Source organism: Lagopus leucura, unplaced genomic scaffold (assembly GCF_019238085.1).
Source record: "Lagopus leucura isolate 7727_CA_CO unplaced genomic scaffold, USGS_WTPT01 Super-Scaffold_73, whole genome shotgun sequence".
In the NCBI taxonomy this organism is placed as follows: Eukaryota; Metazoa; Chordata; class Aves; order Galliformes; family Phasianidae; genus Lagopus; species Lagopus leucura.
Genome location: NW_024962252.1, coordinates 35,746,319 through 35,769,534, shown reverse-complemented (window position 1 = coordinate 35,769,534; position 23,216 = coordinate 35,746,319). Strand labels below are relative to the sequence as shown.

Below are 23,216 nucleotides of genomic sequence, written 5' to 3'. Positions count from 1 at the left end.
AAGATACACCTGGAAGGGAAGACTGCTAATGCTACCAAGATTGATGCGAGTTGATGATGCAACCCGTTAATGGCAGGGTACAAGGAGACTAGGGTGCTTGCTAGAGCTCACCCCCACTGACTTTCAGCCTACTCCTCTGTGCTCTGCGCTCACACCATGCGTGCGTAGTATTTGGCTTCTTTTCAGGTTCTTTTGGTTAAGTTTTCTGGTTGCTTGTTCGCTGCCCACCCGCCTCTTTCCCCCCAGTACACACTGCCAGGAGAGCAGGGCACCGAGGACCCCAATCCTGCAGACACGGTTCCTCCCCCTGACTTTGCCCAGACTCCCCATGTGAGTGATGTTTTTCACATCAGGTGTTTGCAAGTTCGGGCCCTGCAAGGACAGCACAGCCCTGCACGTGTACTTGCAAGCGATAAATGCCTTTGTACAACCTTTTGGTTTTGAGGTCATTGGTAATATGCAAAACTGGATAACATCTGATTTTCACACTTAGATGAAAAATAGGTTTTATTACATGGTTTGGCTCACAACTTAACTGGTATAAATATATATACATATACATATATAGTATAGTGGTATAAATATATCTATAAATATACATGTACTCTTTGCTACACCTCAAATGTCACCATATCATCTTTGGGCTTAGCAAAACAAAAAGATAAAGGACGTGCATTCTATCTTTCCCTGTGCACATTTTGGTTTCTTCTCTAAAGTAGCAAAGCATTTAGATAAAACAGCATTGTCTGCACCACTGGACACAAGCACTGAGGTAATTGTTGTTCAACAACTTTGCAATGCCCTTTTCTTCTTTAATTAAATTAACCACAAAATGTACAAACACAAATACTGAGAAAAATCTGAGTTGTACAGGAAGGAAAAAAAAAAAAAAATGTATGTGCCAGAAAAGGACTTTGTTCCCCACTTCTACACCCAGGCAAAGCGGGAGAGAAAAAACACATGTAAAACCAAACCCCTTATTTCTCAGGGAATCTGACCATTTTTTGTATCCCTGGAAGGCTCTGGCCAAAAACAAACCAAAAAGAAAAAGAAAAAGAAAAGAGAGAGAGAGAAAAAAAAAAAAGAATCCTGCCGAAAATCTCCCTCGAGGCAGAATATTAAGAAGATTGGAATATTGGTGTGTTTGCTTTTAAACCATTATTGGAAACAAAAGCATGTAAGTGATATTTTATTTTGGAAGAGTCACTTTAAGCTGATGTGTTCCTTTGGTCATAAAGTTACGTGACAAGGTGTGGGGCTATAGCTGTTCTCTAAAAACCTACGGTATTGTCCATGCAGGTGTTTGCTGTGTCACATCTGTTCTGGGTAGAGCTGCAGGTAGAAGAACCTCTCCTGCCCTCAGAGAGGCCGGGGCAGCAGTTTCTTCTCTGCTTGCTGCTACCTTTTCTTTTTATTTTTTTTCTCCTTTTTGAATCCCAATGGGGTGATTTGCACATAAAAGTACCCAGCATTTTTTTCAGACTGACTGATCTAGGATTCTGTATGTCAATGTCCAACTTTGGCAATAGAAAAAAAAAAAAAACACATTTGTTTAAAAGACATTGGTACATAAAACATGGTTACTGAAACCCCAATCTTAGGTTCTTAAAACAGATGTGCAGAAAAAAAGTCTATGGAGAATGGCCATAAAACAAAAAATAAAAACACTTAAAGTAAAAATTACAATGAATTTTCCAGTCATTGTAAACATTTTTCTAATTATTGCTTTTAGAATGATAAATTGCATAATAAATTATGAAGTACTATCATTGAAAAAATAATTATGGATAGATGATTGTCTTTTAGTAACTGGCGAGGCAACACGCAGTCCTTTGCCTCTTTTTATGCCCTGAGAAAACAGTAACTTTGGAGTTCCTTCTTTCAGCTGGAGAGCGTAGGGAAACTACTGTAAGCCAAGATTGCTTTGCAGCATTGAAACTATGTACAAGCAACTGCTACAGGCACCCTGACTTGCCAAGTCATAAATAAAAAAATCACTTTGCCAAAAAGTCTTAAGGGTCCATTGGTTCAACTGTTTCTTGCTTGACCTTTACAGGTAACAGAGGTAGTGGGTGACCGTGAGGCAACTTCATAATTGACATATCTGAAGACTCATAAAGGTTGCATCCTGAGGAGATAAGTCCGTTTCCCAGGTTCCTCTGTAAAGATACTTTGAGATTAGCTCCTTCCATTTCCCTTCTGAGCACGGTCAGTATATCCTTCTCCACGATGGACGTTAGGTCAATATTGTCCTCCACCTCTTCCAACTTGTCGGCATTGTCACTGATGTCGAACTTCTCGATCTCCTCGTTGATTCGGTTCAGGTCCTCCATCGAGAGGCCGGAGGCGGGGGCGACAGGGCAGTTGCCCTTCAGGTGGACCTGGAGGCTGCAGAGGTGAATGTAGCTCTTGTGGCAGTGGATGCATTTGTGGGGACGCTCCCGGGTGTGGAGACGTTTGTGCAGCTTCAGGTGCACAAACTGGGTGAATTTGGCTGGGCACAGCTTGCACTGGTAAGGCTTCTCTCCAGAGTGGAGCCGCAGGTGGGTTTTGAGATTGCTGGTGCTGCTGAACCGCTTGTGACAAACCTGAGGGGGGGTGGCAGAGAAACACCGAGTGAGTGGGAGGGGATTTCATGCTTTAAATCAGACACCTAGGAGGAGATGGCAGGATGAAGCAGCGGCTTTTTATATCTTCACACTTTCTCAGCGGGGGAAAAAAATCCCCAGCTTTTCTATTTTAAATATTGCTGAATAGCATTTTGAGTGTGGTGACGGCAAAACTGTATCAGGCAGATGCTGCCCTAGCAGGCTGAAGGCAACCATGCTGTTTCACAGACACTGGCATACCAGGGCTGGAAACAGCTGTGACATGGATGTGAATCCTGAGCAGTTGCCAGTTTGTCATGCAGCTCGCCACACGGGTTGTGCACAAAGTGCAAGGAGGGCACGGGCCCTGCTGTCCCGTCAGACTCCAAGGGGAGCTGTCTCTGTGTGTGTTACATACCTGACACTCGTGGGGCTTCTCTCCTGTGTGTACCAGATAGTGCTTCTGGAGGTGAGCCAGCTGTGTGAAGCCTTTATTGCAAGTCTGGCATTTAAATGGTCTCTCTCCGCTGTGTACTCGGAGGTGCACCTAGGGAGAAACAAAGCAATTAACAATTGGCAGTTTCCAGTAATGCAATAAAAGTACTTTCAGATGTTTCCTAAAGTTAGCAGAAGCCTCTCACTGCCAAAATGCACTGCTACCTAGTTAATTAGGTGGCGTCAATGTTAAGGAATTGTCTCTGCAGCCATGCTTTCTTGGTGGGGGATCAGCCCAGACTGGGATTAAGCCCAGACTGATCAATAGCCTGCCAAGCACAAGAGCCTTGTCCCTGATTTTCCTAGAAGACTACAGGGAGAAATCAGAACCTTAGTCTTAAGTCTCCACCACCTACCTTCAGATTCGAGAGCTGGCCAAAGGTCTTGGAGCAAACGTTGCATTCGTACTTGATCTTCCCGTTCTGCTTCTTCAGTGGGTACGGGAGGGTTTTGTAACCAGTCACATTCCTCTTGCTTTTAATGAGATTCATGGCTTCTTCACCACCGGTGGCAGCCAACACCACTGAGGTAGGTTTAGGTTGCATTATGTGTTCTGAACTGGCTGCTGTACCAGCTGTGGGTGACCCGCTGGTGGGGCTGCATGGCTTGTCCTTCATGCTGGCAGCAGCGCCCGTGATAGAGAAGGCACTGTTAGGTGCTGGTATGAGGAAGTCCCTTGGATGATCGGGCTGCAGCAATCGACGGCCTCCTTCGCTGGGCAATGAGCTGGGGAGTGTGGTGGGGTTCAACATGTGGTGGGAAAGGCTACCTCCACTGAGCAGGTTGCCATAGAGGGGATACATCCGTGGGAAGAGATTGAAATTGTTGATGCCGTTGATATTGTTCAAAGCGCTCAGGTTATTACAGCTCATATTGAATGGAGGTAACAGAAATTTGGGATAGTGGGGGTTATAGGATGGTAGAAAGGCAGATGGGAGGTGGCTAGGGGGGGCGTATCCAGGATAAGAACCCAATCCTTCTGAGCCATAGGACCCGTTCAGGTAGGGGTATGACTCTCTGTGCTCTTGGGAAGTTGGTGCCAGAGGTGAAACTGTGACCCCTGGGCTGCTGTGAGGGCTTGAACTTTTTAAACTTTGGTCTGGACTGCTCCTCCCGGAAGGACTTGGTGTAGTAGATGACTGGATGGGTGAGTGAGTAATGTAGCTGGGTCTGTCCATCCCATATGCTAAGGAAGCTTTCAGATAGTCTTCTGGAATGTGAGGTCGGATCGGGTAGACAACTCGAGGGAAGAAACACCTCTCTGGGCTATAGTTCTTACGCAAATCATCCAAGTCCTTTTCTGGAGTAACCGGTGAAATGTTGGTCTGGAAGAAGTCTTTTCCTTTTGGAGGACTGGATTCCATTTTCAGGATTTCCTTCACACTGTGCTCCTTCTTTGGGACGCTCTTCTGATAGAGCTCATCTTTATCAGCACTGTGCTGCTTTGGATTAACGTGGGTTTGTGCTGAAATACAAAGACAAGGTAATTATTACTTAGATAAGCCACCTTCATTATCTCTTCTCAAAACACAATCTAACTCCTACAAGCTTAGTGGGAACGATGCGCCACTGCCAGAGATAAAAATTCATTTAATTCACCAAAAAATTAACTTTTGTGCAAAAAAATGCCTGCTGGTATGAAGGCATTAACAAAAAAACACATTGTTAATTTAAGGGACAACTACTAGTTTGTACAGATCTGGACAATGATTCATTTGCAGAGTGATAGTCTCCATTTTGCAAACTGATTTCTCTGTACTTTCCCCTTAAATTCGACCATCTGCTGGTATCTCTTCAAGCTGTACTTCTAGCAAATGTGGTAACAAGCTTTTGCTCACAGTACAGGTTTACCAGAAGGACTTTACAGAACACAAGCTCCCAGAAATGTTCCTCGCTAAAATAACAAGGCATGACAAATCGGCTTTTGCCAAACCGCAGCAGTCACTTCACCAGCCAGTTCAATTACTTACAGTACCAAAAAGCCCATGGCTGGCTAGGATGAAAGCCTTCTTCAAAGAGAAGGTATTCTCCATCAGTAAACAGATCATTACTCATTAAATATACTGCTTAGGAACATCTACAACAAAGCAGACTATTTACTGCAGATCTCTGTGGCATTCAGTCTATGCAAAACTCCTCTGCTTACAGCTGTACTTTATAAAAAAAATGCTGAAGCAAAGCAAAAGAAAGCAAGACTGGTTGGCTCCAGCTTAAGTTGAAATGTACTTAAAATAAAAAAAAAAAAAGAAAGAAAGAAAGAAAAAAGAAATGTGCATTTAGAAGGAAATAGAAGCTAACATCCATTTGGCTCAGTTCAACACATACACAGATTGTTTGTCTGCATTCAAAAATTCTACCTTCTTATCTGGACATAATGTAATACAAACAGACCACTGGAGGATAGAAAAAGAATTCTACTTGTATCTAATCTTCCAATAGTTATATAATCACAAAATGATGACTTGTAAGATGTTTTATTATAGGGGAAAAACTACAAGAAAGTTTGATGTTAGTGGTTAGCTACGCGCAAGGCTTTCCATCAGGAGACGCAAGTCAGTGCCGAAGGTACGTGACTCGAAACGATCTTTTTTTTGGCCCTTCTGCCAAATTTCTGCTTTTGTGACTGACAGCTCTTCCTTTGCTAACTAGGCTGAGAAACAGTTGTTTCTAATTTCTGACGGACCAGCTAAACCCAGTGAGGAAGATGGAAACAGGCAATGACCACACCGCTTTCAACGCAGATTCTTTGCTTCACTATTCACTACCCTCACGGAATCTATCATTTGGCAACATTACCCTATAAGGCAAAGAAACAGCCATTTATTAAACGTATCCAAGAAAACAGCTGCTTTCAAAACATGTTCCTGCTCACAGCAACCCGCTTTTACAGTAGCATCTTTTTTGCTGGCAGCAAACATATCTAATTTGAGATATGCAGGCGGATCGTCTATGTTCAAGTTGCAACGGAATGCAATCGAACATAGACGTGGTCAATTAAAGTATTTATGATCAAATACAGGACATGCTGTACAGCAAGCACATGTGCAGATGGCTTCCCAACTACTTTACTCAATGTTAATGTTTAATTCAGAGCTGTTTCAAAAATATACTGACAACAGGTCGTGTTGTCTGACATTAGAAATCATCCACTTTCCTTCTGTCATTCTGTCTGTACCATTTTTTGGGGTAGGACATGCAGGTCTGCTAGGTTTAAGAACCCCACACTGGCACAGTGGATAACGTTATCTCCATCTCGTTATCAGCTGCCTGTCACCACGCCAGCCTCTCGGAGCAAACATTCCCAGTGACGCTATCAGCAACGGGATCGGAAGTATTGAAAGCTGGGCGGGGGGTGGGCTGGGAGAGGGAGGGACTTGTGAAGCCTCACAGCAGAATAAATAAATATCACCTTATCAGGCCCCTATCGGTTTCTCCGTGGGGTCTGTCAAGCAGGAAGTTCAAACTGACACTTTTCTTTTTTAAAGAACAAAACAAGTCCTGGGGGAGGGGAAGAGGAAGAAGTGCCAGTGCTACTGGAAAAGTGATAGAGAAACCCAGACGCCTCAGCTGGAGGAAGGGCTCTCTCTCACTGTCACAAGGGTAAAGCTGAGGGTGGGGAGGTACGTGCCTGATGTGCTGGAGAGAGCCCGTGAGGCGAGTCACAGAGAGGAAGCTCACGCGGAGAACTTTACTGCACAGCTACCCAAGGGCCCCACTTGACAGACAAATAGTGGCTCTTTCTTTCCCTTCGAAGTTCCCAAGATAGCCTTCCCTCCTATTAATTTTCACGTGCAACAGAAATAGCAACATTTAAAGATGATTTTCCAACTCTTGACTGTGACAGCTCTCTTTAGCTTGGAGGTCATCTTTGCTCCATAAATCCCCTCCTGACTTCTTCCCCTACTACCTGAGCCCGAGGAAGATTTGGAACACCAGAGATCAAAATACAAACAAGTGTGTCAGCACCGTGTAAAACAAGAGAAGGTAATGTCAGAAGCCAAAGAGAGGTTCTGATGTTTTATGCTGAACGTGGATTTAAACCAGCCAGGGCTGAAACTGATTGAGAGGTTTATAACCTTTCTTACTGCTCTTAAAGGAGTCATGCTTCAAAGTTAGAGATATTTGTTTTTTACAAATAGATTTATTTTATCTTGTGATTTTAGATTTAAATTGTTACTAATCACCATGTCTCTCCTTTACTATGCCTCTCTCTCCACCCCACTCCTCCCAGCACACACATATATAATAGATAAAGGCACACAATCTTCCAAGATCTGTATTGTTTCTGCGGTCAGGCAGGCACACAGAAAAGAAGTTAATGACAAAAGAAGCACAATGCAGTTGCATTTGCAACTTACAGATCTGAGGGGGAAAAAAAACAACAGACATGCCTCCTTCAGAGCCTGATCCAGTTCTCACTGAGGTCAATAGATTATTTGCTCAGATCTGAGATTTGTGAGTGCGTGTGAGAGCAAAGGCGACAGAAATCCTGTTACTTCTAAGTATTAATGAAAGGTGAGCAGAGGGGCTGCCTGAAGTCACACCAATGTGGGTGTTCCAGTTAGAGACGGCTGCCCTGCTGTCAGTTTTGCTCATTACTTGAGCTCCTAGCTATAAGCCTGAGAAAAGCTTCATAAAAACAATGATCTGTTTTTTCTAAAAACTTGAAAAACGGTTGTAGGTAGACAGTAATTGCAATAGTAATTTCAGGAGTGAAATGGTACTGAACACTTTGAGTGGTGAAGCTTAATTACGCCGATTCACATTTTTGATCTAAATTAAGCACGCTTTTGCTAGTAGAAAGAGAACCTCGAAGTTGTGAAGTAGGCAAAACAAAGAGTGCTTCCACTCAAAATGAGAGTGGAGACCAACATTTAGAAGTCTATAATTCGATCACCCGTTTTCTAAATGTGTCCAAGGCAGTGTGACTTGCCTTTGAAAACGTTTTTTGCTCAAAGACTTCAGATATGCCTTCAAATAATCCTCAGTATTAAGTCAACTTCAGCCCCAAATTCTGGTTTTGCAGAGAGAACTTTGTATACAATTTGAAAACCATTTTCCTCAGCCCGTTTGAAGATTCCAGTAGGCACATTTTAAACAAATGCAGATGTTTCCTTTTGACCCAAACAGAAAAGCTTTAAAACCAGAAAGTGAAACTGACCATAAACAAAAGGAAAAGCAAAGAGCATGCGTTAGCTAACGACAAATTTAGGAAGGTCACTGTAACGAAAGCAGAATACTCTGCATTTTAAAACCAAGCATTATAATTATCACAGAATACAATAGATTCAGTAAAACCTCACAGAAACTGTTCACAAAATACAAAAAATTGTCAAGTGTTTCCCAAATATGCAAACTGTCTTTCCTGAACTCAAACTCCTTTCTGAAACTTGACCAAAATAATATGTCACCTGCCTGTGCTTGACCGATGAGACAAACATGGCATGAATAGCAGGAAGTTGCACCACATGATTGCAATACGTGAACATTATTATCAAATAGTCATGACCTGAGTCAATGCAAATGTATTTTGTTTTTAGAAATAAAAAAACACTATTGCCCTCTCCACCCTTCTTTTCAAAATAAAGCTGTTATAGTAAGTAGGAATGAAATGCTAGGTTATGTGGGATCCCTAAACAAATTTCCTCAGTTTGTTTGCTAATCCAAACACCTAGAATATCATGGTCGATTCCAATGCAATAAGGCTAAGAAGCACACCTAGAAGTTATCAAAATTGAGCATTTTGCTCTGGAGGAAAAAATAAACTTGCCATCACACTTAAAACAATTTACTGCACAACATGACAATGTCTGATGTCTCAAATCTTGATGAAAAATAACACTAGCAGCCTCAAAATAGGCAAAAAGGAAAAGGGAATGTGTTGAAATGAGACTCAGTTTCTTCCCCCAGGATGAAATGGAGTCTTGTTTCTACCACAATTGTGCAACCCTTGCAGGCACCCCAGCATCTACTCAAGGTTGTGTAGCTTCAATCAGAGCTAATCATGGCCGAGAAGGTAGGTGTGTGCTTCAGTGTCTGAAAGACTGGGTCAAAGGCCCCAGTTCAAGAAAACACACAGGACACGGTTAAACCCGTAACTAAGAGCATGCCTAATTGCTGTCTTGGATCTAGATGCTTTCCTTCTACGGTGCAAATGAACTAATGCTGGAGAAGTTACCTTTAATTTGGAAATTTGCTGCTACAGAGGCAAGTAGATGTTATACGTGGATGTGTAAATATGTTTATGCACCAAAGTGGTAGTTCTCTCATTTTTGAGGCCACTAATTACAGGAAATAATGCCAGAGAAATTCTCTGATACATTTTTTCCCTGGAGGTCCATCCCATTCTGGTACTTAGAGAGGATCTCAGGTGCTGAAGGTTAGGGCTGTGATCCCAAAGCCCCTGCGGCATCTAAAGCATCTGCCTATAGTTTAAGCTGGTAAAACTGAGGTGACACTGGATATTATCCATCAGTGCGTATCCCAGGCCACCCTCATCTCCACCAAAGCCTTCTGCACAACCAAAACATGCCAGAGGGATGGAATGGGGGCACTATGGTCTACAAGTGCCACTGTCCTATGCTTCACTAGTGTGTGTTCCAGCAGAGAGGATCCCTGATGGGATCTGCACCTCAGCTTTGCCTTCCTTTTCCTCAGAGGATGCCAAAACCAGAAGCCAGGAGGTGGGAGAGAGGCGATGCTTGGCCGCTCCTCTGAGAAAAGTCATGCCACTTGAAACACCAAATTAGCTGGAAAGAGCTTTCCTGAGGGAGTGGCCAGTGGAAAGGTCCCTCAAGCACTGATCTCAGCCTCCACAACTGTGTTAAAGTGTTTTGATGGGGCAAAGCTCCATCTGCAGCCAGAGAGTCATGTGAACAACTTGGGCACAAGCCGTCTGCAATTTCAGTCAGATTAACACACTGTGAGGAGGCCTGGGCCAAGCTCACGCTACAAAGAGAAGCCAGAGAGGCAGCGGGGGTGCTTGCTAATTTTAAATTTAACTACAAGAAGTAGTCTGGGAGGAAGGGGAAGAAGAAAGCTGCACGGTGCTGACATTTGCTTTAAACTCATCTGGTTCCAGTATTAATGTTAGAAAAACATCCCCACCCGCACGGCTGCTAGAGGCCTTGCAGTGAATAAGCATCTTTGAGAGACCTCTGGACTTTTTTTGTGTTTTTCTTAAGAAAGGGCACCAAAATGCTAAGGGTCCTCAATTCTTTACAGTATGTGAAGGGTTTCTGGTGTAATGGTAGGCCTCAGGCTTGAGCATGTTCATCATAAAGACAAAGGAAAAAAAATAAAACTGAGAGAGCTGTTACTGTCAGTGGAAGATGCTTAAAAAGAAAGGCAACCCTTGCTAATGTCAAGACTGAGCAACACAACTGTTGCTCAAGATCCAGTCACTTTTAGGTATTAAACCTACTTTTATTACAATGGGACATTCTATCTGTTCAAACAAACCTCATTTTGACATGAGTAAGAGTATCTGGGTAATTTGTTGACACTTAGCAAATAATACATTCCTTACTATTTCTGTAAGGTTACCTAAGGTGACAGAAGATGTAGGAAACTATGGCTGTATTTTTGTATCCACCCAGTTAGTGACCAGCCAGCTCTGGCTAGATCTTTGCAAGCTCCCCATCCATGGGAACTCTCAATACTGTTGACTCGTCCCATCTGCAGGCCCCACTGGAAATCCAACAGTTCAGCACGTCAGGAAATAAACTTGCACAGCTACTGGCAAAATGACATGCGTGCAAAGATGACAGAATCAGTGAGATATTTCTTGAACCGGGAATATAGCAGCACAAGACATTTCCCCCACTCCCTTCTCTTCCTCTTCCTTAAAAGAAAGCAAATTTTCTTCTATAGTGTGTTGTGTTTAGTAGTGAAAGACAAAGACCAAAAATCTGGTGAAAGGGAGACATTCATGGACAACAGATGTACTTTTGATTAATTTCAATCTGATGTCATTTTCATGATGCAGGGATGTATTTTAGCTCTAATGACCCCCAAAAGTAACACTGATATTTTATAACGCACTGTTTGTTGCCAAATAACAGTAAACAGCCCTTTGTATTAAATAAAAAAAAAAAAAACAAAAAAAAAAACAAAAAAACAAACTGATTTCAGTTTTGCTTCAAGTTTCAGCGTTGGTGCTGGCAGAAGGACAAAAGAATGCTCTGCTCAGTCTCAGAGCAGCTAACAAGAGGCAAGGACGCCTAAGAATTGAATAAGAAGTCAGCAGGAATTGCTCCTCCTCTTCAAGGGACTCTGGGTGAGATGCCACGCAGTGATTAATGCTCTGAGTAGAGCACTGAGGCTGGAAATGGTAAGAAACCACAGCGGAACCCAAAGATAAACTCCTGGAAATACCTCTTCCCCCGTGCTATTATTTTTGAACAGAAAATGAAAGCTGCACTGTGCAGCCAAGAAATGAGGACAGAATATACCAAGCAGAGAAACCAGATGAGAAGAACACATGAGGTTTGCTCCCAGAAGATAAGTAACTTTAGATGCCAGTCCTGAAGAACATTATATAGTCAACATTTTGTCAGATGTCTAGACAAAGTCATGGCACACAGCCACTTCCTTGTACAGTAAGGGCAGCACTTTCAGAAAATGACTGGACAGCTTTTAGTATATGCTATCAAAGCAGATTTTTGTTCAATACACTATGAGATCTGGACTTGAAAGTCTATGTGTGAACCAACATGTTCACATGCTATGGTTCTAAGGGAGAGGATATCTTCATGTTGCCTTGTCCAGAATTTCAGATAATACTCAGCTGCTGTTCTATAAAGAACAGTAACTGTTGAGATTTTTAGTAATCTGTTTACATTTGTATAGGCACAGGGAACTCATTCTGCTGTGCTTTTTTTTTTTTTTTTTAATTCCCCTTTTCCACTCCAAGCTACCTACTGTGACACAACCGATGATGCAGCTGTGTAATTATAGAACTTATTATTAGATCACATAGGCAGAAGAGACATTACTAGCATTCTTTGTTTATACTGTAATGCACTTACTGAGGTTCATCATTGTCAGCTCTCTGGAGGAGGGATAGTGCAGCCTCTCTGCAAAGTCTCGGCAATACCACACAAGCAGCTCTTGGTTGGCAGGGATGGGCTTGATAGTGTAGAAGTAGATGTTCATTCCATTCTGACAGGCTGCCAAGTTCTGCTCCTGAACTGAGTAGCCAGGGTTTACATAACGCATCCAGTTGCTCTTGTCCTCATTAAATCCGTCAATGAAGTGGTGAAGCTCACCACTCGAATAGATCTGGAACAGAGAGGAAGTGCCTGTGAGTATATGTATATATATATATGCATGATACTCAAAATGCATGCACAGAGTCCACAGTGGAAAAATGATGAGTTTAAAAAAAAAAAAAAAGGAAGCTTTCAAGAAAAAACTGAGCAAATATAGCAGATATTACTGAAGTAAGAGTTCAAGTTGGGTTTCTTCCCATTCCAATTATGATATTCCCTGTTTTAAGAAAAGAAATGCTTATTCAAAGGCAAGTACACAGTTACCTTTTCCATCTCTGCTCAGCTTGTGTAGCTCTGCTAGCATGAGCAAATCAGACACAAAATCTGAAACGCAAAGTACTCTCCCTGCCTGAGTCCTTTTCCTAGTGCTATGATCAACAACTGGGTGATACTAATGATTGCAGGTCTGGGTGCATGCTTGCATTAATGCTTTGAGTCACCTGTGTATAAGACTGACTGGCTGTGCTACGTCAGAGTCTTTCTCACCTTTTTCTATGGCCTCTGTACTTGCAGTTTCCTACCACCCCCGCCCCAAGGTTTAAACTATGCAAACATCCCCCCCCCCCCCCCCCCCCCCCAGAGTCCTAAAGCAACACTTGCTCACAGTTGGACTGTAGCCCTTTTGTAAGAAGGCTGGGCGAGGCAGAGATGAACTTCACCTGCCATAACTCAGCGAAGACCTGGAAAGGGGCCAGTCCATGAGAAGTCACTTTTCCTATCAAGGGACACGCTCTGACTTGTCCATGGACGGGAATGAATATGTGGAGCTATACACTGCTCTGTAGCTTGGGGGAGAAAAAGTCCCAGGCACTGGGAGAAGCTACTTGTTTCTTAAAGTGGGAAGAACAGGAGAAGTACTAAGAAAAAAAGAAAAAAAGGAAAAAAGCCTCCAGGAGATACGTCTGTTCCGGACACATCCCTTGCTCTCAGGGAGAACTGGCTCCACACTGGATGAAACGGAGTTCCCCAGCTTGCAAATTAAATGACTGGGCACATGAAAGGGAGCAGCCTGCCCCGGTGACAAGCTTCCTTGGGCAGGAAATGCCTCCAGAAGGGGAGACACAGCTTGCTGCAAGAAGGAGAATGCTGGGCGGCCTGCTCTCGCCTTAGCGCCCACACCACCCGATGGGCATGCCAGGCCTGCCGCCCGCCTGGACCTCTCCTCGTTGCCCTGACAGCCGCCGGCGATGAGGGGCGAGGCAGCCTGGCCCTTTAACACGGGCCATAAACACCAGAATCACTTTCTTTACGAGTAACTTCCTGTAAACTGAGAAGGGGGAAATACATGTGGCCTCATCAAAGCGGCCTGCGAGAGATTTTGCGGTGTGTTTGTTATGAGAAAATGGAAGGGAGATGGGTGAATTTCTGCTGTCTCAAGAGGAGCCGTCAATTTTCTCCGCTCGCCCCAGCTCGCAAACTTCCAGGAACAGCGCGGGGCCGCAGCGCACAGCGCCCGCCCTGACTGACTGCTCCCCAAGGCCAGCACGGGATGGCACAGGGCCTGTGCCCCCGCCACCCTGGCTTAGTTGCCCCGCTGGGCTCCCACTTCTTCTGGGTAAGAAGAGAGCAGATGTGCTGAGTCACAGCGCGGTTCCCAGAAATGACGTCGGCCCCGCTCCCCTCGAGCATCCCCCCGCGCACTGCAGATGTTCCCGCTCCCATCAGCGAGCCAGGCGTGCCTTCAGCAACATGTGGGAAGTTATCTCCCACAATTTCCTTTGCATATGCATGCCTGCTTCAGTCCCATAGGAAAGAATTCATCTTCAGTGCAGCAATATATCTTGAACGAATCAAGAGATTACAGCAGAGAATTTAATGATGCTTATATGGCTCCTAGGATATTATTTCCAAGGATCCCCTCGCTTAAAATCACATCATGAAAATGATGTCATCTTCCCCGCTGCTGTGTATGAATAAAGCAAGATGGTGAGCAGCTCTGATCCCAGAGTCCTCTGTATTACAAACCACTGGCAGGGCTAGGGCCAGCACACTGATCTCTTCCTATGTCAGACACAAGCTCCAAAAACTTCAGCTAAAAGAAAAGTGCTGTAGCGCAATGAATGTGAAAGCAGCTGCATGCTTTGTACAAACACTCATGCAAATAAACGGCCTGTGCAATGCTGCATTACATTGCATGAGGATGATTAGAGAAAACCAAAATGATGCAATTAGCTAGGAAGAACTGTGCTTGCCCTGAGTTTCACCTGGATGTGAGGTTGCGATGTTGCTATGTGGCAGGGAGGCACCTGGGCACAGAGGCTTGGATGTGCTCCCAAATCCACTGATTTAGACGCAGCCTAATTGGCTAAAGGCGGCAAAACAAATCCGTGGAAAAAATGGGGATTAGAGAATGTTCCCTAAAAATTAATAATGGGTCTGTAAGGAAACTGAGGATTATGTTAACTGGTAAACTGGAGGTATATTCCTCAGCATGGAGTTTCATGCCAAAACGAGTTGGCTGATGCTCCCTTCCAACTTATAACACTGAACAGAAATTAGGCATCGCCTCTAATGAATTTGCCCTTAATGAATTTTCACTAGGATTCATGGCTTCTTTTTCTGAAGCACACTAGAAAAGCCTACAGGTTGAATTTTACATGCTGAAGATCACCACCTCTGTGCTACAGCAGCTCTATTCAACACCAGGAAAAAATACCCTAAAAGATACCATGATTCCAGAGAAAAAGATGATACAGTACTTTCACAACTTCCTCATAGCTGCAAAAATCAGGTATACATGACATTTGCATAAACAAGAATGAATTTCTACTGCCCCTACAGCAAGCAGCAGAATTATTTCTTTATCCCATCAAGTACCGATCTGCTTCAGAGGACAGAGCCAGGAAGGGCTGGATATCTTCCTTGCTCACTCCACCTACACAGCCCCTACATTCAAGACAGGCAGGCTCTTACTCAGCTTAACTCACCACATTCACCCTACTCCTCTCTGGCAGTGGCACACAAAAGTTGCCCCCTGCATTCGCACAGGTCTGAAGCAGGAAGTGACCCAGCTTTTCAGCTGTACTCATTTAGTGATCTGCTTACTGCAACAACATGGTGCTGTTTTTTCCTGCTTACCCGCCAAAAGTATTTTCTGTTCGCATTCTTGGGAACCGTATCGCTGGTATAGATCTCTCCTACCAGGGGTCCAAAGCGTGTTCCTTTTGGGATGTACTCTTTGCTTATAACTCCAGTGACCTACAAGAAGAGCAGCACAGGATCAGTCCATTGCCAGCAAAAATTGGTAATTCTTTCTTCCTCTCCCCTGCCCCACAAACTTACAAAGTTAAACAACTAATAAATGAAAATTTTTAGTGGCAGGTCAGCAAAACAGAAGTACTTAGCAACTGTACCGGATATGAGACGACCAGCTTTGTTAGACACTAAAGTCTTACCGAGACAAGTCTTACCGAAGCCAAGGATGAACACTGCCTGAAAAATGTGTTTTGTAGAAATACAGGAAGAAACAGTAAGCAAAATATATAGAGATTGTCAACTTCGTAAGTTACTTTTCCTATTAAAAGGCAACCTCTAAAGCCTAGTTCCAGCAAATAAAAATATTCAAGAACTATCAATCACTTTGCTGCTACACAGCCAGTTACAGTTAAGAATTGGAATGACTGCCTCTCCAGGTCAAAGTGAAACTTTACCCCTACTCCTCTTACTCCACACCCCTCCTCATAGCTAAAAGGAGAAAAACAAGACCTACAATTCTCTCATCAGTAGTGGCATACAAAGCAGAACACGAAAATGGCAGTGTGACGTGTACTCACAGATCACCCTCTTTTATAAAAAGGAGGCAGCAGTTCCGGTAACATCTGACAAGTGGGTTTGGTCAAAAAGGCGTAAAGGTTTTGATGAAAATGCTCCACTGCTAGGTCTAAGAAATGTACTCTACTTGCTCAGCTTCCTTCTTGACAGTAATTACACCAAAAAAAGTCACTGACCACAAATCAGGAAGCAATTCATCATTATTCAGAAAAACGTGCCTTGGAGTAACCCTTTGCAAAACACTGCTGAGTTATTGGTTTTGTTCCTCTCTGTTTCTTACCAATCTTCCTAAATTTAATACATCCAAAGAACATTTAAAAACAGCAACTCTGTAAACCAGAAACCCAAGACTATGCAAGATTGATCCTGCTGCTAAGACAGTGGAGAGAAAGGATGTTAAAAAGCCCATCAACCTGGTATTATAATGAAACCTTCATGGCAAAACATATTAATCGTGTTTCCTTCATGCATCTTGCCACTTAATAACTGTCTTTTTGCTCATCAGGATTTCAACAAGACAGCAATAGCAGAGTTTGTTGATAAACACTGAGTATGGGGATTACTGCTGTCTGTACCCAGCAAGGAATAAACATTCTTACCAAAGCAGATTAGCAATCACCAAGCCCTGTAGTTAGCTCACTTCAGAGAGCATTTCATTTTCTTTTTACCAGTCCTTCACAGCAGAAGATGGTAAAAACCTTGAACTACAGACAGCACTTCACAAATTAGCTAAACCTTGTGATTTTCTCATGGTACATTTTCTTCTATTGCATCACCTTCAGTGTGAGAAAGGGAGAGACAGAGAAGTACTTGTCTGTGTATTGGTTAAGATTAAAAATCCCAGTAACCAACTAATGCCTGGCATAATTTCATGCGAGATGTCAAAATAAAGGGAACAAATAACAGCCCAAGCATCAAGGAGATAATCCACCCGGAAACAGATTGCTGGGTGTATGTGGCGTGGTTGTTGTTCATGCTTGTCTGTATTTTAACATGTTTCAGAACACCACAAAACAAATTAAATGTCAACAGCAGAGGTAGTTAAATGCTCCATTGATCTGTGCATCTGGACTGAAGAGACAAAAAAGGGACTTCCAGAAATTTTCCTACACCTACCACAAGCTGAAACAAGCTCAGTGGCTCAGTTTTATTTTAGTCTTGCTTGTATTTTTTCTCATAGAGAGCTGAAAAAGGCAGATGTTCTTCACATCTTCCCCATATATCTTCATTTACATCCATCTGCCCTCTCAAGAGAAGTTCACTACCAAGATACTGCATATTCTACCAGTTTGACTGCAAGGTAGCAGGTTTTTTTTTTTTTTTTCACGGTTTTAAAATATCTTGCCCTTAATTAAAACGACTTTAATGAAATTCTCAGAATCTCTAGAAATCACTCCTTGAACCAGTCAACTTGAAACACTCGCTGTGCACTGGCACCTCTGACACAGCAGATGCTTTTTGATATCCACTTCCATAGAGTGCTTGCTTCCTCCCCAGAACACGAGGACAGCTTCTCACTCCCTACTATCAGAAGGTGATTTTGGCAGAAGTTCTAGACGTGTGTGCTTGCTCTGCTGAATCAGACTAAAGCTGCCCAGCCGATCTTGAACCAAGAGTGGCTTTCTGGTACCAGTGTTCTCAGGAGTCAGTGCTGGTGTTGGTGCTGGAGCAGGGCTGCCTTCTGGGAGCGGGGACCATCGTGCCAAGCCAGCACCAGGCTCCAGGCTGCCATCAGACCCTTGCACAGCCAAAAGGGTGTGGCTTTGGGATTAGCTTAACAGGAGCCTGCAGAGTGCAGAGCTGCTCAGGGCTGCAGCTAAACAGCAATGGAATTGCGTGACCAGACCGAGGGGAAGCTGGCTGCAGGCTGCCAACAAGCCATTGCAGAGAGGCATTTCAGACTTGTGTCCACCAGGTGTCCTTCAGCACATTTCTCCGTTTTGTGAGACCTTTCAAAGCAGTCTCATGGCAGGGAAGCAGAGAGGAGTGTGGCCTGAGTTCTGCTTGCACCGTTATAAGCCTTCTACCCTTACACAGCCCCTGCAAGCATGCCAAACTAACCTAGTAAGTGAGCAAAAACGCTATTTGCAGAATGTTATCTTCTTTACTGACACTTATCCCCTCTCTCTTTAGGCTATAGCCTCTTAACAACTATTAGCACTCTCCCAACTGTGCCACAGACACGTCCTTCCTTTCTGTAAAACATCATTTGTACTGTGAGGACTAAACCAAACCCGATATGGTTCTATGATTCTATGATCTTAATGTGCTGGCCGAAGCTGGGAGGAGCTTCTCCTCCTTCACCATGGTCCCAGCAGGACGGAACGCACATGAGGGCCCTGCTGGCCTTAAGGAACAACGGCTGCACCATGGGGCTGCGGGGAGCTGGGAGCTGCATGGCAGGGAGCACCCAGCCCAGAGTGGCCACGGCCCTGGAACTGACCAGGGTCCTAATGTGATGTGAGGGCTGAGCTGCCATCATCCCACTGGCTGGGTGCTGGGCACGGCAGGGCTTTCATTCTTCAGCTGGCCTGAGGGGAGCCCATCCACTGGATGCTTTATGGGCAGCACTGGCCTCACCGCTGCCTCAGCACATCTGTCAGCAACAGCGGGCCAGTGTGCAGCACGACAAGCCCTCAGCTCCCACACAGAAGAGAGCAGCGCTGAGCGTGGATTCACTGTTAGCAAGGGCTTTAAAAGACCAGCACTCCTACAGCTTTGTTTGTAGTGAGAGCATTGAATAAATGACAACTCCGACGGATTCCTACAGAGGAGGATGTTTTACAACGGGACCAATAGCTTTAAAGGAATAACAAAAACACAACAAAACGTTAAAAAAATTACAAATCTTACTGGCTCCAGTGCACTGTGAAATAGCAGTATTTTCCAGATGCAAATCAGCACAAGCCATCACGTGCTCTAGAATAATGGTGATTTTTCTTAACTCCTAGGTCTACAGTTGCATAAACCCACTTAAAATTAACTCTTCATTTAGTTAACACTTTCTAAAAGTGCTGCCAGAAGAGATGTTTTCAGACTGCTTCCTCACTGATCATATATGAAAGAAATAAAAGCCTGACAGCAAGTGTGTGAGGTACATTGGTAACAGCTCCAAATCACTGCCTCAAAACAGCGTCCACTGCTGAAGAGCTTCCTTATCAGAGACACGCAACAAGTTATTGGCTCACTGAGATCTGTTCTCGCTGTCAAGAGCACGGGATGGGGTGCCAGGATGGGGCACTGACAGAATTCAAGGCAGCCGAATAACTGCCATGTGATGTCAAGAAGGGCTGTTTGGGCTATAAGTGAAGCCAAAGGGAAAAATTACTGAAAAAAAAATGTTTTGAAATGAAAAAGATTATTCACATATGGCCTTCTTGAGTGTGATTTTGGCACTGTGTTTTGTCCATTTTTGACAAGTGCTAAAACTGGAACAAAGATAAATAATTCATGCATAGGAATAAATAAATGACTTCACGTAAATCTAGCAGCCCAGAATGTTACGAGCAGTAGTAATTCATTTTTTAAAATGCTGACACATACTGTGAACTCATAACGAAAAATGCGTCCTTCAGAAAAATCCCCAATCGAGATCCAAGAATAAACAAGAGTATGATGTGTCATGGACTCTCGCAAATTCAATAAGCTCTTAGAGAGGCACTACTCACTTCACAAAGCGTGCGAGGAAAAGAAACACAAAAAGCAGCCCTCCCCAAACAGCAGCGCTTGTACTTCCTCCCTCCTAGGCAGGCACGCAGTACTTTTCCTTCTCCAAATGGAGATACAATGCTAATCATGTCAACCACATGATCTAATCATGACAGTATTTAGCATTTCACAAGCGGTGTATTAGACATGTTTTTGTCAATAAATTGACTCAGCATTTAAAACTCTCAACCAGACGAAGCCACAGTTCTGAAAGTTAACAACGAAGACAGCTCACATCTGAGATCCGCTGGCAAACATGCACGCAAGCATCCCCCGATGCCTTACCTCAGACTTTTGCAAGTGAAAAATCCCACCCTATCGCGCTGTCAGAACTCTGGTGGTTTTCCATGAGGTCAAAACCAGAGCCAGGCTCCCCCTGTGACCCCGCAGATGCCAATGCTAAGAGAAACACAGATCCAATTCTGACCCCACCAAACAAAATCAAGACTTATAAGGTAGATACAAAAAAATAATGCTTCACGTCAGGAGCCGTGAGAGGACAAACAGGCTGTGCCACACGCAGCTATCTCACCCCGCAGACAAGCAGCAAACAAGTGACCTGTCCACACAGTTGCAGCATCAGACCTTTCACAGAAAACAAGCAAGTCTCTTTCTTACAGAGCTATGTTAGAAATAGACAGGGCTCCTGAGTTCCTATTGCTCTTGCCAGAAGGTGCTACTCAGCGCAAATAAATGAGCATGGGGAGCTCTGGAGAACAAAAGGAGGATGTCCTATATTCAGACTCCCACTAGCAAGGAGCTGTGCGGGTCATACTTGACAAGGAAGGACTTGGAACCCTTCAGCAACTTCTCCGTCCCCCCACCTCCTGTACAGCAATCATAGCAATCCTCCCACCTCAATTCACTGAGCTCAGCTATAGCACAAGAAAACTGCATGCTGATAATTCCCAACACAGTGCTGGGAATTCTGAAAGCTGCTTGGACAACCACTACCGTGGCTGCAGATCGAAGCCTGAGCTGGGCAGTTAGTCCCCAGCTGGCTGCCTGGGCCCTGTGCCACAAGCCCATCCTTCAGCCCAGAAAGCTCTCTGCATCACACAGTGAAGCTACGGCGTTCTCTCTCCCCAAAGTCAGATGCATCTCATGATACAGTGAGGCAAAACAAGGTTTTGAGCTTTTTTTTTGGGAGCGCGTCCTTACTCTGCCAAGTTCTGCGGGGCAGGGTAGGGCAGATGGGAAGAGAAGAGCAATCTTACATGGGAATTTAGCTTTAACCTCTTAGCAAACCTACCAGGCATTGTACAAGGCACTGCCAAACTCGATTCCACGGTGCCAATACCCTCCAGCTGGGGGTCCAGCCCTATTTGTGCACGCAGGACTAAACAAGTACCTGCTTTAGAAGGAAACATTTGATAGACACAGATGAGTGTATTTCTCCTCAGCTCTGTGGTCAGTGTGTTTAGCCAAAGCAGAAGCACAGGTAATAGCTGCCACACCACCAGTCTCAGCACAAGGAGAAATGAAGGGTTGTCCCTTGGGTTATTACCCTGCTGAACATCACACCTAGCTATAATAGCTACTCTATAGGAAGGAGTAAACACAAAACCAAATTGCTCATCCGGGCTCATTTCTTTCCAGCCCTTCTGAAACAACAACAAAGAATGTACCCACTCCAGGGACACGGATAGGACAGACTCGCACAGCCAGCTACCAGTAAAGATGCTGTCCCAGATAAACACAAGTCAATCTGAGCTATGGCTATCCTGCTGTCCAGCTTACTGAGTCACCTCCTCAATCAATACGCCAAATTGAAGAATTTAGGAAGTCGGGACCATGGCGAGCTCACGAAAAGAATAAAGCAATTTCATAACCAAAGGGAAAACAAAAAGAAATAATTAAATACATTTCCAGGAATTTGTGTTGTTTTGTGTTTTTTTTTTTTTCCCTCTACTTTTTTTAAAGCTATTTATTGGACAACTGAGGCACTTTAATCTCTGTGCCAGAAGCAATGAATGGTCCTGGCAAACAGCAGTCAAGAAATTGGCACAGGGAACCACCCCGCAGTTTAAATATGCTTATTCAGATGCTGTTCAAATTGTGTGAAAATTTAACTGTTTGTGAATTGGCTCAGAGCCGGGTTCAGAGACAGGCTGGACGCGATTCCCAGTGCAAATACCACACGACAGATGCCCCGTCCACTGTTTCTTAAAAGTATCATGAGAGTCCCATCTTAAAAGCCAGTGGGCAGCACTCGGTGGTGGCGTAGCGTGCATGAGTAAAGAATGGAAGGCAAGGCGAGCGCACACTTTCCAAAGCCCCGTGGTTTGGCTCGTCTGACTCCAACCTTCCCCGGGCACCGCCGCTTACCTCTTTGCAGTTTGATGCGTATTTGAAAGTCAAGTTCCTTGGCAAGGAAGCCTCTGCCTGAGTGAGGGTGCCTCCATCGGCACTGGGGTCCCATGGGTGGTCATTGACGATGTATGTGCACTTCTCTTCGAAATCGGCCTCCGTCCACAGGGTCATGTCAGCATCCTCCATGTCCATTTTCATTGTCCACTCTCTCCCTTTCACCAGATTCTTGAAACTCACAGCGTCCGAGCTACACTGTGTAGCAGCCTGGAAAATAAGAAAACAGCCTTTAATCCTCATTGTCCTTCAGTGTTGTGGTTTCCGTTGAGACAGCGTGACTAATGCAGCAGTCTGTGACACTTTAAAAGCATATGCAGGATAGCTGGTACAGTTGAGTAATAGCCAAAAAGCAATGTAAACGAAGCTGCGCTGGCTGAAGCAGCGCCTTGAAATGCCTCGGTCATAGCGAGGAGGCAACCAAAACAAAGAGGAAAAAATCCCCAGGCTGACAACCGCTGTACCTTTCTCAGAGCCCTTCCTTAATGCCTCCGAGAAAAAAAAAAATATTCCATGCCCAAGAAAGCGCGGGGTCACGGCCGCACGACCACTCGGTTGCCTGTGGAAAGGCTGCCTCAGAAAGTGTCACACAAACAAGGAGAGGAAGAGGAAAGGAGCTGCTGTCTGCGTCTGAATGAAGCTAAAAATGGAAAGCGCATGTTGGAAGAGCGGAACCCAGCCTTGCCTTTTCCAAATGGGGAAGCCTGAACTTTCCCACCGGCTCTCAACACACAAACAACTTTCAAAACAACCTGCCCCCCCACCCCCCTCCCGCCGTCCTCTTATCCTTTGGCACTGGCGGCCGAGCGAGCCGACATCCTGCCAGCATCCCCACCGCCCCGCACAAAGCGCTGCCACGCATTCCCGGGGGCCAAAAAAGCAAAGAAAAGCAGGGGGGAAACTGGAAAAAAATAAAAAAAATAAAAAAAAAGTCCTCGTATCCTTTGTGATTTGGATGGCAACTCAAGAATTACTCTCTCAAAGCACTGGCTAGGATCCCTGCGTAAGAAATTCC

The 23,216-nt window shown here is 44.4% G+C and overlaps 1 protein-coding gene across 1 annotated transcript; it reads right to left on the bottom strand.

Moving 5' to 3' along the window:
• Window positions 1-214: 214 nt before the first annotated feature.
• Window positions 215-22,757, bottom strand: PRDM1 (PR/SET domain 1). Its single transcript, XM_042886116.1, has 7 exons — window positions 22,666-22,757; window positions 22,163-22,411; window positions 15,434-15,553; window positions 12,113-12,365; window positions 3,440-4,548; window positions 3,007-3,135; window positions 215-2,588 (listed from the first exon to the last, which is right to left on the bottom strand). The coding sequence occupies exons 2-7, from the start codon at window positions 22,343-22,345 to the stop codon at window positions 2,013-2,015; spliced, it is 2,370 nt and encodes a 789-aa protein (XP_042742050.1). The 5' UTR covers window positions 22,346-22,411; window positions 22,666-22,757; the 3' UTR covers window positions 215-2,012.
• Between the last annotated feature and the right edge of the window lie 459 nt (window positions 22,758-23,216).